The sequence below is a fragment of the Pelobates fuscus genome, chromosome 10 (assembly GCF_036172605.1).
Source record: "Pelobates fuscus isolate aPelFus1 chromosome 10, aPelFus1.pri, whole genome shotgun sequence".
Taxonomy (NCBI): Eukaryota; Metazoa; Chordata; class Amphibia; order Anura; family Pelobatidae; genus Pelobates; species Pelobates fuscus.
The window spans coordinates 30348943-30368580 of NC_086326.1; the positions used below are offsets into that span (position 1 = coordinate 30348943).

Consider the following 19638-nt stretch of genomic DNA (forward strand, 5'->3'; position numbering starts at 1 on the left):
TCTCTGCACTCGCCCCCCCAACTCGTGTCTCTCTCTCTACTCTCGCCCCCCCCAAACTCGTGTCTCTTTGCTCTCGCCCCGCCCCCCCACTCGTGTCTATGACATGTACCTTTTATATAAAAATATAAAAAGGTACATGTCATTTTTCACCATTCTGTCTGCTTCATAAAAATAACTTTTTGATTCTATTAAAGTCAAGTGACCTAATTGTAGTATTTACTTTACTCTTTTTTTCCTTAAATAATCATTTTCTTTTTTTAGGGGTCACTAAAAGAGAAGACACTGGAAAATCTGCCAAAGTATGTTGTGAAAGATGTAAGTTACTTTTTTTATTTTTTTTAATACTAAAATGGCTAAAACAAGCTCATGTAAAATAAAAATAGAAAAATACAAGAAAAAAAATGCATTCCAAGCAGCTAAATGCAAAAATGCACAGAAAAGCAAATCAACAATCTGTATTGTTTCGTTACACATTGCTGGACCCTCTGGCCTTTCTTCAGATGAAACTAGCATAAAATGCAATTCCCATAAAGTGTTCCCTGCTTTTCCAGTTCTGTCCTTGGGAGAGCGTACAATGTTGTGGTTGCACGAGACTTTCTTCGTGCTGGTCATTTAAAAAAATAAATAAATAGAAATTAACAGAGAGAAATGAGGAGCACTTGCACAGACAAATCTAAAACCCTCCTTGGCTTTTATTGACTTAAGCAAGTGCTACTTATGTTTTCATTTCTTTTTGTTTTTAATGAATTAGGAGAGCTGGGTAGGTTTGTGTGCTTCTTTCTGGATTCGCATAAGCCCTGCTAGGTTTGATCTATATCTTAGCTTCTCAGTGAAACCAGAGGGGAGAACCAGGATTGGCTGAAACATCTGCAGATTTGACTGTCGATGTATCTGGTCTTGTGAAATTGTTGGACACCCAGACAAAAGTATTTTTTAATATCAAAATTATATAATTAATGGAACAATCTACCGTATATACTCGAGTATAAGCCGACCCGAATATAAGCCGAGGCCCCTAATTTTACCCCCGAAAAACTGGGAAAACTTATTGACTCGAGTATAAGACTAGGGTGGGAAATGCAGCAGCTACTGGTAAATTTCTAAATAAAATTCGATCCTAAAAAAATTATATTAATTTAATATTTATTTACAGTGTGTGTATATAAAGAATACAGTGTGTGTGTATGAGTGCAGTGTGTGTGTGTGATGCAGAGCCTTGGTGGGGGGTTATTTTTTAATTATTATTTTAATATTGTCTTTTTGTTTCATTAATATTTTTTTATTTTATTTTTTTATTATTATTTATATATATTCATTTTTTTCGCCCCCCTCCCTGCTTCCTAGCTGGCCAGGGAGGGGGGCTCTCACTCCCTTGTGGTCCAGTGGCATTGGTAGTTCAGTGGGGGGAAGAGGGGGGCTGGCAGGGAGCACTTACCTCTCCTGCAGCTCCTGTCAGCTCCCCTCTCCTCCGCACCGGTCCGGTCAGCTCCCCTCTCCTCCGCGCCGGTCCGGTCAGCTCCCCTGTCAGCTCACAGTGTAAGTCTCGCGATAGCCGCACTATGACCCCGCGGCTCTCGCGAGACTTACACTGGGAGCTGACAGAGGTGCTGAACGGACCGGCGCGGAGGAGAGGGGAGCTGACCGGACCGGCGCGGAGGAGAGGGGAGCTGACAGGAGCTGCAGGAGAGGTAAGCACTCGCTGCCAGCCCCCTGTCTGTATTATGGCAATGTAAATTGCCATAATACAGACAGTGACTCGAGTATAAGACGAGTTGGGGTTTTTCAGCTCGTCTTATACTCGAGTATATACGGTATTCCTTTCTATTTTATTGTGTCTGTATATAATAGCCATATTTTGAAAGGTGCTCCGGATGATAGCGGTTATATAAATAAAATAAACTGCCTATGCCTTTAGCCAGTGTTCCTATTTTGTCTTTTTTTTGTAATTTTTTTTTAAACCCTTTTCCCCTTAAAAATAGACGTAATAAATATGAAGAACAATATATAGGTAGAAGGAATGGGAGCCCTCCCATGAGGAGGGGTCTAAGGGCCTATATAAGAGGATAACCTCTCTGGATGACTGGTTGTCCATACCCCCTATGTGGGTGGGACGCTATGTCCGTTTGTAGCTGAAAACCATTGATCTCCAGGTAACTGCTTCCAGGTAAATCAGCATGGACTCCTCTGGGTGCTGTCAGCATGAGGGAATCCTGGGGCAGTGTGGGGGTCATGGTACATATATTACTTGGTCCGTCTGCCGACGGGGAGAGACGCCGGCGGTACAGGCAGAGTCTGTGCTCCTTCCCCTGTACGCTGCGACCCACGTGGTCAGGTTGCAGGGTTTTGGGAAACCGGAGCAGGGGCGGCGTGCCTAGTGCTCATGGTGCGCCGCTGCGGAGATAACCGGCGACCGGAAGGTAGGTGGAGTGTGTCTCTCTCTCCCAGAACGCAGAGAGACACGTGGCGTCCGGGGAGTGAGTATGACACGCCGAATCCTCCCTGTGTGCCGTGACAGAAAAAAAGGAAAATAAGATTTCGGACAAGGCTGTGAAAGCATTAATGACCCACTGTAGCTGTTTGTATGCTTTGAAACACATTTTGGCTAATTTGAATATTCTGGAAATATATATTAAATTTAGTGGCATTAAATCTACCTAAATTGTTGGCACTGGCGTTTTAATCAGTATTTTCTGTTACGTTTGTTTCTCAGTCGAAGCTGCCGCTGCTGCTGAGCCGCATGTGCGAAATGGGAAAGGTGTTCCTCGTGACAAACAGTGACTTTAAGTACACAGAGGTAAGTACCTGATTCTCGTTTTGCAAACCACAGGAACATATAAAGGAAGATTTACCCTTCTAGCGCATTATTGTCTACTGTGGGACATTTAGAAACAAAGGCCATTGTTGATGGAGGCTGTTGTAAATGAGGGAGATGGTAAGGCAGTCTGGATGATGGGTGTATGCAATGATCAGACAGTCGAGTAGCAGATAATCCCTGAGAACGTTTGCAGATAATGTGGATGATGATGTACAGTGGGACTCCTTCTCGAACAGCCTCCAGTGTGTAAAATACATATATGATAGATATATTTCTCTGATAATTTGTGTGTGAGAGGTTGCCCTGATGGCAATAATATATTTTATGGACTATTTAAACCATATCTTCCCTATTATATCACGTGTGTCACATGTCCATCACTTTCTTTGGTTAGGTTTCCCGACCACCAAAGTTTTGCACAGTGGAAACTATGGCCTTGGCGCTCCTGGGAGACATTACATTGCACTTATTTTACACACAGGAAAGGATCCATTGCAACACAACCTCAGTTTTTGACCAAAATACTGTATATTACAGCAGAAATGATCAGATGCTCCCACTTCCTGTTTAAATACAAAGCAGAGATATTGTATGCCTATAAACCGAGTAATCACTATAGTCCATTAAATATTCAATGAAAATGTGGTTACAATGTGAGTATCACCGACCTTAATATAACGTAGTAAATAACCGCATCAGTGATATTAATTTACGATTCATGAACTGATACAGTGTAAACTGGGGGGGGAGGGGGAGAGGGGGAGGATGAAGTAGGGAAGACCGTAAAAAAGAAAAAAAAAAAGATGACAGGGGGAAAACAGTCTAAAGGATAAATTATTTCAGATAAACAATTTGACCCCTACATTTCACAATCTATTTATTTTGGATGCTTCTCTGCCTTGTATAGCTAGAGAAACTGTGTGTATTATATTATCTGATTAGCAGATGTTTAAATAAAAGTACAGACACTGAAATAGAAGCTTAGTGACCGCTGTATATTATATAGGAGAAACATTTACATGATATCGGCTGCTGAGTTTCTCCATACCCATTCTGTTCCCAGACCTCTCCTTCAGCTTCTTTAGCTCTCATATTCATTCACCCTTTCCCAGGTTACTTCCACCAACACACTGTTCATAGTTTTGAGATGCTTTAGCACACAGGATCCTCCGTATATATACACTGGACACCTCAAATATGAGATATGGGTTTTGATGTGTGTGTATGTTTAACAATAACAATATTTTATACATGTATATATTATACACTGCCCGACCAAAAAAGTCACACACTCTAATATTTCGTTGGACCGCCTTTAGCTCTGATTACGGCACGCATTCGCTGTGGCATTGTTTCGATAAGCTTCTGCAATGTCACAAAATGTATTTCCGTCCAGTGTTGCATTCATTTTTCTTGTATTGATGATGGGAGAGTCGGACCATTGCGCAAAGCCTTCTCCAGCACATCCAAAGATTCTCAATGGGGTTAAGGTGTGGACTCTGTGGTGACCAATCCATGTGTGAAAATGATGTCTCATGCTCCCTGAACCACTCTTTCACAATGAATCCTGGCATTGTCATCTTGGAATATGCCTATGCCATCAGGGAAGAAAAAATCCATTGATGAAATAATCATTCTTTGGGCACATAATGTTGCTGAACCTAGACCTGACCAACTGCAGCAACCCCAAATCATAGCACTGCCCCCACCGGCTTGTACAGTAGGCACTAGGCATGATGGGTGCATCACTTCATCTGCCTCTCTTCTTACCCTGATGCACCCATCACTGGTGGTTCCCCACTATCCTTCCATTTTTTAATAATGCGTTGGACAGTTCTTATCCCAATTTCAGTAGTTTCTGCAATCTCCTTAGATGTTTTCTCTGCTTGATGCATGCCAATGATTTGACCCTTCAGACTATCATCTTTTCCACGACCACGGGATGTGTCTTTCGAAATGGTTGTTTAAGAAATGAGAAGCTACACATTGCATCAGTTGGGGTTAAATACCTTGTTGCCAGCTGAAAGATAATCGCCCATGCAGTAACTATCCAATAGCAGGCTCTCACCTATTTGCTTAGTTAAATCCAGGCGGCGACTTTTTTTTTGGCCAGGCAGTGTATTTGTTGTATGATATTTTGAGTTAAACAATTTTTCAGGTTGAATTTAAATTTTTTTTTTTACTTTTTTGTGTTCTTTACAGAAAATTATGACTTACCTGTTTGACTTTTCACATGGACCAAAGGTAAATTGCATTTGGATTTCAAACACACTACACAAAATGTCTTTAACCCGTTAAGGACCAAACTTCTGGAATAAAAGGGAATCATGACATGTCACACATGTCATGTGTCCTTAAGGGGTTAAAGGCAAAAGTATTGTAAAAAAAAAAATTAAAGAAATAAATCTGTCAACAACCAGAAATCCACTTTTACATAGCTATTGATATGATATTTACTTAGCCTTTGACATGATATATATATATATATATATATATATATAATATTTACTTAGCCATTGACCTGGTTACTTGGTACCGTAAACTCTTTCACTGGATAAAACATATCTATTGTATAAAACTTTGCTACTTAACAATTTACAATTTACAAATGTATATCCATCTTATTTTATGAAATACAGTTTGTAATATGTGAAAGGGACATTCTAAGTCCCAGAGGAATCACAGTTCAATTCGTTTTTGGCCCTTGTCTCCCCTGGTTTAGCTGCAGAAGTTTGCAAAACCAATATCAAGGTGCAGTGTGTTCGCTGCGCACATGTTACAAACATGGTAAATGTACGTTAATTACATGATCCAAAATAATTTAGGCTTACAAAGTGCAGCACTGACCATATGACCATCCTTTAGCAAACAAGAAGAGCTGGAGGGGATGGAGGTGAGTTGTGGTAAATATCTCCAGCAGAGATCCTCTCCTGCCCTTTTTCTGTGCGATCAAACAAATCATGCACTTTTAAGGCAGACCCCGCAGCTTCTGTTAGCATGCATTGTAGTCTCACTCATTTCAAGAATTTATTATCAATAGTTGAGCTATATGTCCCAATACATATAGAAAAACATGGGGGGTGGGGGAAATTAGTTGAGGTGATGCAACTTTCTTCAAATGCTTACTGTTACATGCTGTATTGCATACAGTGGGCAAGGAGGGATGACCCAAATTTTACCATCAGGACCACGGAAAGCTCACGTTTGAGACACTTCCGCAGCCAAATTTTTGGGTCCACAAAAAAAGTGTGCCTGGGACAACACATCACCTTTTTAAGTAATTAGAAAAGTGCACAATATCAGTATAAAATACAAGAAATAATTGTCAAAAATTAAGTACAAGTTAGTTCCAGTAAATATAAGTAGAATGTGTTCGCTAGAAATTATAACTAAAATTCTAACGTAGTTTTGTGCATTTGTTTGTGGTGTTCATCATACATTAACTTTTATCGTGAACAGAAATATCCCAGCCACTGCGATATTGTGAATTATATGGCTTAGTAACCTGTTAGTATATATATATATATATATCCAGCAATACTATGTATGTATATATATGTGTGTGTGTATATAAACTTTTAAATCATCTTCTTTTTTTTTATTTTTATTACAGCCTGGGGTCCCACACAGACCGTGGCAGTCCTATTTTGATTTAATTTTAGTTGATGCACGAAAGCCACTCTTCTTTGGAGAAGGAACCGTACTGCGACAAGTGGATACTGTGAGTACCCTCCATAATGTAAACCTTCAACGTAAATATATATTTATTTTAAATCCGCTTTAGGAGGAAATACCATCTACAAGATTAATGTGTTTGTCTACAGCTGTGTACTTAATCTCCACTCTCATAGCTTGCCCCCCGCTGTCTGCACTAGCCCTGTCACCACTTTATATTTAGATACAGATTGCACGTTATCTTTGGTGTCATTTTACCCATCTGATTTACTTTGTAAAGCTGCCAAACCACAGTCTGTTTACCTCTTGCTCTTGTCACACTTAAGTATTGTCATTCGTTACGTTTAGATTGTTTTTATTTTCTAATTGGAATGATTAACATCAAGTTAAAGCAATGCTCTTAGAAATTCTAAATTAAACAGACTGTGACTCATTTTTAGAATGTGTTTAGGAAGGCTGTGTGAGTCACAGGTAGGGTGTGTGACTGGGGTGCATAAACAAAGTGATATAACTTGTAAATGGTAGAGAATTGAGCAATGAGGCTTCAGGGACATGATCTATACACCAAATCCACTTAAGTTAAAGTTGCTTTGGTGCTTAGAGTATCCCTTTAATAAGCATTTGAATTTGCTCTAAATCAGTCAGTGGTTACCAAACCAGTCATGCCTACCTGTCCAGGATTTAAGGATTACCCCGTTGTCTAAGGTGCTTTTTTTTTTTTTTTTTTTTTATAAAGGTGGCCGTGAGGACTGGTTTGGGAACCACTGCTCTAAATCAACTTGTAATGCGCAGTTATCATAAATAGCCCATAGTGAAATATTTAGTTTTTGTAATATCACTTTCAAGCAGCTATAAGTAGGGCAAACTCTGTTGGCTACACAAATCCATAGATTATATTTTAAAATATTATATTTTTTGTTTTCTATAGTATATATATTATAAATGTAGATGTATGTCTGGTCGTGTCGTCCCCCCTCCTCCCCCCCACCACAATGCGAACAATATCCTAGTGAAGGATTTTTATGACAATGAAAGTGTCCTCTTCCCTAAACAGGTCACTAGCAAGTTGAAGATTGGGACCTACACCGGTCCGTTACAGCATGGAATAGTCTATTCAGGAGGTAAATGGGAAATATCAAGACATTTTAACGTTCTAGTGTTGCTTAGTATTTTCATAATTAAGAATATTTTATTAATTGAAGAGTTGCATGGTTCTTTAGGAATTGCTATGTACTAAATCATTACCAAAATAAATCCTGACCTTGCCAGGCGTAGATTTGGAAATAGAAAAATTCAGAACAAATTGCCCATTACCAATAAAGTTTATGCCACCCATACTGCTATGTTCTGCAGTATCCTGTTCCTGGAATGTTATGATCTCGAGGATGTCCATACAAGATAAACTGTCCACCCCCGTAGACATTGATCGTAAAAAAGGTTTACATTTTTTCACATCATCCTGGCAGTCATATATCAGTCTTTCATTATAGGCAGCATCTCTACAATTGACCTAGTTCTTACCTTTCCATTGCGATTGATTATATTAAATTAGTCTGCTACTACGGACATCTTTTATTACCCTGCTTAATTCTATAAGCACAGAGTAAATTAGGTTTTAATTCGTTATCTGTCCAATTTCATAACATGCGTTCTTAGGATTTACTTTCCACTGGTAATGAACTCACAGCAGAATTATTGTAATGGGTATTGCAATATGTGGGTCATGCTATTCTGGCAATGCATCTGTTATGCTCAGATTCCATGTTACCAGTAGGTTGGTGGTATCCTTCAACCTACAGCACTCCTGATGTTGTGGACTACTTCTCCCATAATGCTCTTACACCCATAATGCTGGGAGAGCATCACTGAAGATGTAGTCCATAACATCTGGAGGGCCGAATGTTGCCTAACACTGCTCTACTGGGCTCAGGTTTGCAATATAAAGTTATAATAATTACATTGAATCTGGACCCATACGTTGCAAGTTTTGAAACACTGCAAAACGTTCCCAAACTGACCATTGCTGAATAATTCTCTCTAGTAAGTTCTGTGACACTCTCAAATGGACTTCTTCACAGGTTCATCGGACATTTTGTGCGACCTACTTGGAGCTAAAGGCAAGGAGATCCTCTACATTGGTGACCACATCTTTGGGGATATCCTGAAGTCCAAGAAGAGACAGGGCTGGAGAACCTTCTTGGTAATCCCAGAGCTAGCTCAAGAGCTCCACGTGTGGACTGACAAAAGCTGTAAGATCACAAACCTTTGTCATGTAAAACTGAATGCTACGCTAGAAGATAGACTGCAGTGCTCGATTAATAATCATATTCATTATTTTCTAATATTAAATAATAATAATGATCTGATGATATGTTTACACAAACTGCACAAATATAAACCTGTACTAGAACGTGGCAAGTTAGTGATGCATACTCCAAAGAGTAAGGCTAGAGCACAATATGGCATTATTATTTTATTTTATTTGGGAACTGTATTTGGCCTTACTGGATTTAACCCTTTGACTGCCAGAGACACCAATTAATGGTAACTTTGTTCTCCGATCCCAATGGTTCTGGCTGGAATTGGATGTAGTGTGATCCATTGTAACTAGTTACAAGATAACAGAACTCTGTTATCGCTTTCGACAGACTGCACTATAATCTGCGGGACACTTCAACTGTTAACAGCCAAGATAAAAAAGACACTACACAATTTGTATCTTGCCTATTTACTGGATGGAACCATTTTAAAACTTTTTTACAAATTTTTTTGCTCTTTTGACATTTCAAGGTTACTGAAATTTTTTAAATATATATTTTTTAATCTTCTGTCAAAACAAACATAGACTGTTTATGGCACATCAGCCTTCAAGGAACATTATAGTGTCAGGATTACATGTTTGTATTTCTAACACTATAGTGCTGGAGTGACTGTTTAGTTGACCGCCCACCTCCCTGTGTAGTGAACAGGTTTTTAAACTTACCTTTTTTCTGTTGCTGTGCCTGTCCTGCTGGGGCTGGCCCCACCTCCATAGCTGAGATCATCAAACTTCCTGAACTCAGCCAATCGAATACTTTCTTATAGGAAAGCATTGGGAGGCTATTACATTAATCAGCATCTCCTCATCCAGGAAGCATTCAGCATCTCCTCATCAGGAAGCATTCAGCATCTCCATGCAGAGCGTGGAGATGCCGAACATAGGTGCTGCACACTGTGCAGCACTGACCAAGGAAGCACCTCTAGTGGCCACCTGAGTTACTGCCATTAGAGGTGTTACTAGGTAGCAATATCAACACTGCCTTTCTCTGAAATGTCAACGTTTACTGTGCTCAGCCTGCAGGGACAGGCAGTAGACACCTGAACAACTACATTAAGCTGTTGTGGTTCTGGTGACTATAGTGCCCCTTTAAATTTTAGGTCGATATTATTTTAGTAGGTCTCTGACAGTCTGAGAATTGGGATGGCAACTGTGATATATTTTAAGGCACCAGGCTCTGCAACTCTGCACTGTTAAACTGTGCTTCATTGATTATAATAAGAACTCAGGGTCTCTCCATTTCTTTTAATTCTTGGGCTTGTAATGAGTCTAAACCTGGCTGCTGGGTTAGATTGGCATTGCTATCTAAAGAGAGAAAGGCCTCAAACTCTTACAGGGTTATTGACTAAAGTGCAAAAATACAATATGTGTGTACACAAACCACAGTACAATAAGTGCTCAATAGAATACAAGCAGAAAAGAACCTCCCTGAACAGGGTAGAACTTCCCCAAAGACTTCCTCTTGTCTTCAATGAAATATGTACAAAAATAGGGGATAATCTGCTAAATCAATGATGGAAAAAAAGAACATAGCGTATAACTGTGTATATGAATGAACCATAAGTGTAAAATTCACAAGTGGCCACTCACACTTTCACTGAAGTTAAAAAGCGTTTAGCACAGATGTCTTTATTTTCCTCTTGGCATAAATGCCTTTTCCAAATCAATTTCTTTCTTCTATGTTCAATGTCTCATAGACTAGCTGAGAAGTATGTGCTCAGGAAAAAAAAATGCAATAAAATTGTAGTGCACATTCAAAAGTGTAGTAAAAAAATATATTTAATAACTTACATCACAGTATATAACACAGTTATACGCTATGTTCTTTTTTTCATCATTGATTTAGCAGATTATCCCCTATTTTTGTACACATTATTGACTAAAGTGACAATTGCTGGGAATTCAAAGTGAGTTACAAATTTGAGGTAAAAAATGTCAAACTGAGGAAAATTCTCTAATTTGGCTAAACTTTACCTGCTTTGGCCTTAAATGTGAAATTCACTTTGAATTCTCACCTAAGTTAATAACTCTGTTAAAGAATCTCACAGCTCAGATTCTCACACAGACACGTCCTTACCGTTTTCAATATTATAATATATATTTGTGTTTATTTTATACCTGGGCAGTGTTTTACAGGGCTGAAAATATAAATTTGTGTGCTACTAGCCGGGATTTAAAAGTTACTTGCCATTGCAAGCCTGGAGAATCCATCGCACACTCACTAGTGGTGAATTTGTACTAGCCCGTGGCGAGTGGAAACTTTGAGCACTGTTTAATAGACACTCTATATAATATAGCTCTGTGCTAGATCGGTATTTTGGTCAATCCGTACTATCAGAGCTCCTCAACCAAATGTTGTATAAATACGCCATTTATTATTGTAGTATGTTAGAGCAGGATATAACCATAAGGCAACTCTAGGCAACCACCTTGGGCCCAGAATTAAGACAAGGGCCCTGGAACAATGAATTTGCTTGGCCCCATAGACCATCCCTATTAGAAGAATGATGTGGGGCCCCCAAACTGGTAATCTGATAGGGTCTTGTGGAATCTTAATTCGGACATGGTATCTTATGACATTTTTGTTTTTGGACTAACAGAATTTTGGAAAGGAGGTCTCTCCCTTTTTATAGAGATTTTTTTTTTTTACTTGATAAAGGGAGGGTCTCCTTGAAGTTTGATCCAAAAGTTTATTAGCTCAATATCTTGTGTCTTGCAATATACTGTGATAATATCTTAGCTCTGCATCACTGGGCAAATAAGCTACTCCACACACATCACACTTGTGTTACATTGTATATTCTGTTATACTCAAGGATAATATTTGGGGTTAGAAAATGTATGCTAGTATTTTGGCTAAGAAATCATTTACTAAATAGCGAGTCGTGGCGATTTGACAGCTGTTTCTTATAATTTCACAATTTATTTTTGTGAGTTAAATATACATCATTATTTGTAAATAACCAACTATGTTTTAGAATAAGTATATTATTATTTTAAATGATGCGGTTTTCTGTTCGATTATAAACCTTGATCAATGATTAGCTGCAGCTGAAAAGTAACCATGGCAGGGCAGGGGTTAAAATATTTATATTGTGCAGGACATGTTTTCATGTCACCCAGAAGAATTTTAACCCTACGTAGGATTACAGCATCACATGTGCATGAGGTGCTACATGAAGGGGCCACAACCTCTTGTGCTGAGTGCCAAAAGTAAGATTTTTTTTTTTTTAAATCAATTTATTTTTACTCCCACTCCTCCCCCTTCCCAAGCCCTATTTGAGTGCTGCTGCTGAAATTCTTCTGTTTTCATTTTCTATGTATACGTTCTGTATGTGTTTATTTTCTCAGTTTGCGTTTCTCTTATTGAAATCCTCCTAGCTAGCCGCTATCACTCTCATACCTTGCTTTGGTTATCACTTCTCTTCTTTTATGGCTGTCTTTTGGCATCCTCCTGTCCCCAATATAGTACAAGTGGCTTCCTTCCCATCACGGCTTGAGATAGCTCAGTCACTTTCTAAAGCGGGCATTTAACCCCTTATTTGCTTGAGGGCTTTGCAGTTCTGGAATTCAGGGGGTTAAAGTGGCTGGCTTATATTAATTGTGCACGTGGGCCGCACTGCTTTCTGCCGCCAGTGGAGTCCGATCAGCTTTGTGCTTTGTGTGTTTTCATGCAGTTTGTCCCCATTCTTGCTGCTTTTGTGATTATTTTTTATCCTTTTTATTACTCTATAGTATATTTGAATACGTCATTGCCTCCCGTATGTCTTAGATTTTGCATTATGTTTTTTTTTTCCTTTCTGCTGTCTGAATTCTGTAAAGCATCTGCACACATCATGCACTTTTTTTCGTTGTCGTTTTTATTATCATTATTTTTAAATAATGTTCAGCCTGTATTTTGTTCTAAGTGTTTGTTTGTTTTTCTTCATTTTCTTCAGCTCTTTTTGAAGAACTTCAGAGTCTAGATATCTTTTTGTCGGAGCTTTACAAGTGAGTATTTAGAACGCATTATTGCAATAAACGTTTCAGAGCTGTTGCTTATGGTATATATATATATAAATTAGCACGTCCTCGCTTTCTGAAACCCCTAACAGCAGTGTTTTTTAATCAGACACACCCATCAGTAGCCCCTGGGTCTGCAGAGAACGTAAGAATCTAATTCTTCTAAAAGCGCCATAGCTTATAATGATTGACACTCCGTTTAATCTGCGGATAGAAACATTGTATTAAAAAAGAAATGATCAGGAATCCATGTAAATAGAGCTTGAATGGTCACTGCTTTTCCTCTGCCTTTCACTTGTAGACATCTGGACAGTAGCAGCAATGAGCGACCTGACATCAGCTCCATCCAGAGGCGCATTAAGGTATTGTTTGTGTTCACACACCTGAAGCCTTAAAATCCAGACGTATTCTAAACCCGTCATGTGATAACCGAAGCCTGCGTGGGAGGAGGATGTTAACCAACAGTCTCTGTATTGACTGCTTGTAATATTAAAAACAATCCACCAGCCTGTCTGGGTCCGTCACACTGCAATTACATTCATACAGTCAACACAGCAATTTGCCATTCTGTTTATTAAACCTATAAAAGAGACATCAGCCTACGCCCTCTGCTGTCTCTTTCTATTAATAAACTCTCTAAAGGAGACATCAGCCTATATCTTCTGCTGTCTCGTTCTGTCATTAAACTCTGTAATGGAGACATCAGCCCACGCCCCCTGCTGTCTCATTCTGTTTATAAACCCTCTAATGGAGACATCAGCCTACTCCTCCTGCTGTCTCTTTCTGTTAATAAACTCTCTAAAAATTTACAAAAAAATTTACAAATAAAATAAATATAAAAAAAAAAATAAAGCATTACCCTTAGCTTAAAAAAACGCCTATGCTCTTTATATTGATGAACACGTTTTGTAATGACCTTCTTTTAATAAACTCCATTGGAGAAACATCCTCCCACCATGCTATCGCCCAGCTTAGTCTTAGACTTTATTTCTGTTAAGTTATTTATAAGAGTTATCAGCCTCTGTAATGGAGACATACACAACCAAGAAAAGGGGACATCGGGGTAGGAAAAAGAAACAAAATAGGGCTTCCAAAGAGGATGCATTCCCAAGTATGTTATTATTCTTGATAAATAAGTGTAATGTAAAGGGTTATTGAACTCTGCAATATGGGGGGGGGGGGGGGGGGGGATACTGCAGTCTTTCGTTTAGGAATATTGTGACAGAGATATTGGCCATTGTCTCTCGCTTTATGTTTACATGATTATTTCTACGATACTTGTTTCAGAATTGTGTTTTAGCCAAATATTATTATTACTTAGTATTTAGTGTCCACGTATTCCGCAGAGTTTTACAATAGAGGGAATTCAAATAAATTCTAAACACATACTGATACAAAAGGAAAAGAGGACCCTGTCTGTCAACTTAAAGGAACACTATAGGGTCAGGAATATAAACATTTATTCCTGACATTGTAGTGTTAAAAACACCATCTAGCCCCCCCCCGCCCCCTAAATATAGTAAAATCTTACCTTTATTCCTGTCTGCTGGTGCTTGTTCTGCCACTCATCTGCTTCTTTGATTAAGATAATCAGAAGTGATTCTCTCAGCCAATCACAGTGCTTTCCTATAGGATTGGCTAAGACTGTCACGGAGGCAGATCAGGGCCAGCACAAGCCAAACACAGCCCTGGCCAATCAGCATCTCTTCATATAGATTGTCTGCATGCAGAGGGAGGAGATACTGAATGTTAGTCACACTGTGCATCACTGTCACAGGAAGCACCTCTAGTAGCCACCTGAGGAGTTTCCAGTGGAGGTATCCCTTGGCTGTAATGTAAACATTGCATTTTCTCTGAAAAGACCGTGTTTACTGCAAAAAGCCTGAAGGGAATAATTCTACTCGCAAGAGCAAATACAATAGGCTGTAGTTGTTGTGGTGATCATAGTGTCCCTTTAAAATCTAGTGGATACAGTTATTTTACACACATTTCTTAGCAACATAACGTGTGAAAACTAATGGTTATAACGGAGGGTTGATGCAAGAGGTTGCAGGTGGTTGCTTGAAGTCAATGGCCAGAAATCTGGGAAAAATTAAATAGATAAGGTTAGTGATAGCTGAAGGATCGTTCTATAAAGTTAGATGGCCCAAGAGTGCGTGGATATTGTTGGGCTTTGGGATTGGTTGCTGAGGAAGTCACAGTGCTGGGACAAAGGAAGGAAATTAAAAGAATTTTGATAAGCAACAGGCTTTTTTGTAGAGAGATGCACTAGGTAGAAGTAAAACACAGAAACTCTATTTACCTAAATATTTATAACGTATATACACACAAAACTATGAAATGGGTACAAGAGACATATTAATAGTTCTAAAATATTGTAGGATAATTAGCTAAAGAAATGCACAAACAGCCTGGGATTTCAGTCTTGATTGGAGTGTGCCTTAAGTGCCCGCACAATATGTTGCAAAACTTTGAACTTGATTACTGAGGGAATCGGGGTGCAGAATCTTAGCATTCACTCTCTCCATATATGCCTTCCCTGCATGCCTTTAGTATCTGACTTTTAATATTAAAACACTGCCGTTTGCTTTTTTAATAAAGTTATGTTGTTTTGATTATTCCCTATACAGAAAGTTACCCATGATATGGACATGTGCTATGGCATGATGGGAAGTCTGTTCCGCAGCGGGTCTCGGCAGACTTTGTTTGCAAGTCAGGTGATGCGCTACGCTGACCTTTATGCTTCCTCATTCATCAATCTTCTATATTACCCATTCAGCTACCTCTTCAGAGCTGCACATGTATTGGTGAGTCCACCTCCAACTTTTTTTGTTTAGCAATTTCACTGCCCACTGACAGTCCAGTTGGTTTCACTGAGAACCGGTGCCACCTAGTGGGCTGGCTTTGCAATACAAGGATTTTAGCTATCAAATAAAATGCACAACAATAATAATAACAAAGTATTTAACCAGGGAAGGTACATTGAGATTACTCTGGTTTCCAAGTACGTCCTGTAGATGCTACATTTGTCCAACATCCAGGGGTTGTTACTATCACCCAATTTAATGGTACTCTACGCGCACAGTTGCAAACTCCACCATTAACAAAAGGAAACCCTTTAGAGTATATTCAGTACAGTGACAAGGTTTTATGGCTTCCCTAAAATTCCAAATCCATTCAGTTACAGTTGAAGGGACACTATAGGCACCCAGACAACATCATCTCATTGAAATGGTCTGGGTGCAGTCTTCCTGTGCTCTTAACCCTGCAATGTAAAACATTGCAGTTTCTTTATATAGCAGGGTTAAGACCGACTCGAGTGTTTGTCTACCAGACAGATACTAAAGGCGTTTCCTGCAGTTACACAGAGTTTAACTCTGTGAAATGACACTGGATATCCTAACGCTGCGCATGAGGACGACCAGCGTCTTCAAATCCCCCGTAGGAAAGTATTTATAATGGGGAAGGACAACACATGAGCGTTGAAGGAGGCGAGATGGAACCAGCCCGAGGGAACATGGTGCTGATGAGAGGTTAAGTGTTTAAAGTTTATTTTTGTTTTTTTAACCCTTCCCTCACTTGGGGGGCCGGACAGTAGCTTTATGGCTGAGTGACATTATAGCTGTAGGAACGTTACTTTTGTATTCCTAACGTTATACTATTCCTTTAAGTTGAACCTACTTTGTGTTCTGTATGATTTTGATAAAAGTAAACCAGGCCAGAATTGTAAAATTCAGCCCCATATTAGTATTATAATTACAAAAATGTAGGAACATGGTCCAAGAATGGATATAATTTATTTAACCCCTTAAGGACCAAACTTCTGAAATAAAAGGGAATCATGACATGTCACACATGTATTGTGTCCTTAAGGGGTTAAAGATGACTTAGTAAGTTAGTAAAGAGTGCTATACTGTAAGTTGCGCAATAATTGGGTAAGTTAAAGGTTCTTTGTAAATTTCCCTGTGAGATATAAGCATAGTTGTAAAGGTAATACCTGGACTTTTATGTTGTAGCAGAATGTAAAATTATTATTAATTTTTTTTTTAAGTTACACTTGAACTTACGTTGGTATGTTTTTGAATCTATGATTAGGCCAGCATTTATTTATTTATTTCTGTTTTGTAATACATATATATATATATTTTTTTCATAAGATGCCCCATGAATCGACTGTCGAGCACATTCACATGGACCTTAACGAATCCGAGTCGCCAATGGCCACGCGTAACCGCTCCTCTCTTGATTTCAAGGATTCTGACTTCAAGCGCCATCATTTGACCCGCTCCATCAGTGAGATCAAACCCCCCAATCTCTTCCCTCAAACTCCCCAGGAAATCACACACTGCCACGATGAAGACGATGACGAAGAGGAGGAGGAGGAGGAGGAAGAAGAAGAGGAGGAGGAGGAATAAAATGGTTAAAAAGAAAATTGATCATACGGAACAGCAAATCATTACGGCAGTGTTGTAACAACAAAAACAAAAGGAAATCACTGTAGTGTTTCACTTGGAAGATATTCCGCCCGTGAGACATGTAGCGTTTTATTGGACCTAAACAAATACTATCTGCATTATTTTATTTTGTTCTCTTTGTTGTTGTGTTCCCGTCCAAGATTTATAAATGCAAAACAACACTTACACTTAATTATTTTAACTTTGTACACATTTATGCAAGTGTACTATAAGTGCAACATGTCTCCTTTGTGAGAGACGGTATTTACTTTTGATGTTTATTTCTCTGGTATGTTTACTGTTAATCCTTTTGCATTTCTAGAAATCAGAGAATGCGTTCAATGGTTTGGACAGAGGGTGTTACAGTCTTCTCCATCACTGAAAAGGTTACCGTAATCGCGAATACTTCCTGCCTTGTAGATTCCAGAAAAAAAATATTCTGAAATCTTATCAGACCGCAGTGTGGGATAGACTCTTTCAGATCAGTCTCTGAATATGCTGTAATTTTGACAGTGCATGGATGCAGGAGAGGACATCTTTAAAATAGGCATCTGAATTGATCTATAATCCATATTATAAATAGCAACGTTTTTATTCTGTATTATTTGAACTCAACTGTTGTGATTTTTTTTTTTCTTGTTTAAAGAAAAGCACAGTTTTTTGCAAAGTAAACAAAAATGAAAATTCCAGTAGCAGAATCAATGTAGAGATTTGTTTGGCTTTGTAGTTTTATTGGTTCTCTCCCTCCCTCCCCCCCCCCCCCCCCCCCCATGATGACAATAACCCTTATATTTATGTGGAATTGTCCGTAGAACAGTGATCAATCAATAGTTAAATATTGCGTGATTATGTTTTGCATCACAGCATTTCTCTGCTTCTACTCCCCGTAAGGGGAAGATTTATTTTTATTTTGTGTGAGTGATGTAATACCCAGACTTGGACGCTTAGAAAGACCCACTTTTGTTGAATAGCACAATGTTTCAGCATTTTTCTATCGGAAACAAGACTTTGGAAAAAGCTGAAGCCTCTTTCCAGACAATTTATAATTTGTAAATGTATTTGTGCTTGACAAAAGACATAATATATTGTCAAGAAACCTAACCGCAAAATACAAGTTTATTCAATATATTCGGAAAATTCTACAGAAGTGCATTCTTTGGGGCAATTTCAGCCAGCTATCACAAATTCTAATATTCACTTGTTTTACGCTAAAAGCATACATGTTTTTCTTAAAAATCCTAAATTATACATTAAAAACATGCTTAATTCCAAACATTCAGAACAGGTAGACCTCGCATACGACAAGTATACTTCCTACATCTTAGGTGTAATATGTAGGCTAGATTTGTTTATTTATGCATTTTTTTTTAATCTTATATTTTTGTTATTTCTGGGGGCGTCTCTTTAGCTCTATAACCCCACTTTCTTCCTCTCCCTTCAAACCTACAGTATTGCTATTTTTTCTCGATAAATACAGCTGTTCCTGGTTTTATGGCTTCGGTTTATGGGAGTTCTAGTGGGTCTACCACAGTTTATAGATATATATATATATATATATATATATATATATACACACACACAATCCAGGATAGTGACCACACTCCAAGGACTTGTAAGAAAACGTTTGAAATAATGCTTCACTTTTATTGATTCATTGTAAAAAAAAAAAAAAAAGGTTGATGTTTCAGTCCCACCAATGGGACTTTCATCTGGACAGCCGAAAAAAAAAAAAAAAACCGACCCTTGGTGGGACTGAAACGTCGACCTTTTTTTTTTTCTTCAATGAAACAATAAAAGTTAAAGGACCACTCTAGGCACCCAGACCACTTCAGCTTAATGAAGTGGTCTGGGTGCCAGGTCCTTCTAGGGTTAACCCATTTTTTCATAAACATAGCAGTTTCAGAGAAACTGCTATGTTTGTGAATGGGTTAAGCCTTCCCCTATTTCCTCTAGTGGCTGTCTCACTGACAGCCGCTAGAGGCGCTTGCGTGCTTCTCACTGTGATTTTCACAGTGAGAGCACGCAAGCGTCCATAGGAAAGCATTATGAATGCTTTCCTATGTGACCGGCTGAATGCGCGCGCAGCTCTTGCCGCGCGTGCGCATTCAGCCGACGGGGAGGAGAAGAGGAGGAGAGCTCTCCGCCCACCGCTGGAAAAAGGTAAGTTTTTACCCCTTTCCAGAGCCGGGCGGGAGTGGGTCCCTGAGGGTGGGGGCACCCTCAGGGCACTCTAGTGCCAGGAAAACGAGTATGTTTTCCTGGCACTAGAGTGGTCCTTTAAGTATTATTTCAAACGTTTTCTTACAAGTCCTTGGAGTGCGGTCACTATTCTGGATTGTGTATTTTTGTTAGACCAGCACCGGGGATAGAAATGA

General features: G+C 39.0%; 2 protein-coding genes across 7 annotated transcripts in view; one reads left to right on the forward strand and one right to left on the reverse strand.

Annotated features, from left to right (window-relative positions):
- Positions 1-17952, forward strand: part of NT5C2 (5'-nucleotidase, cytosolic II) — a 67410-nt gene extending 49458 nt beyond the window's left edge. For all 5 annotated transcript variants that reach the window (XM_063434078.1, XM_063434075.1, XM_063434074.1 and 2 more), the window contains 10 exons: positions 262-315; positions 2711-2794; positions 5018-5059; positions 6429-6536; positions 7545-7611; positions 8569-8739; positions 12746-12797; positions 13111-13171; positions 15440-15616; positions 16967-17952. In XM_063434078.1, coding sequence (XP_063290148.1) covers positions 262-315; positions 2711-2794; positions 5018-5059; positions 6429-6536; positions 7545-7611; positions 8569-8739; positions 12746-12797; positions 13111-13171; positions 15440-15616; positions 16967-17224 — 1074 coding nt within the window. In that variant the 3' untranslated portion in view covers positions 17225-17952. The remainder of the gene's footprint in view (positions 1-261; positions 316-2710; positions 2795-5017; positions 5060-6428; positions 6537-7544; positions 7612-8568; positions 8740-12745; positions 12798-13110; positions 13172-15439; positions 15617-16966) is intronic.
- The window catches only part of LOC134574970 (arsenite methyltransferase-like), a 193650-nt gene continuing 182874 nt past the window's right edge, over positions 8863-19638 (reverse strand). For both annotated transcript variants that reach the window (XM_063434079.1, XM_063434080.1), the window contains exon 13: positions 8863-8873. The gene's annotated coding sequence lies outside the window, so the exon portion shown is untranslated. The remainder of the gene's footprint in view (positions 8874-19638) is intronic.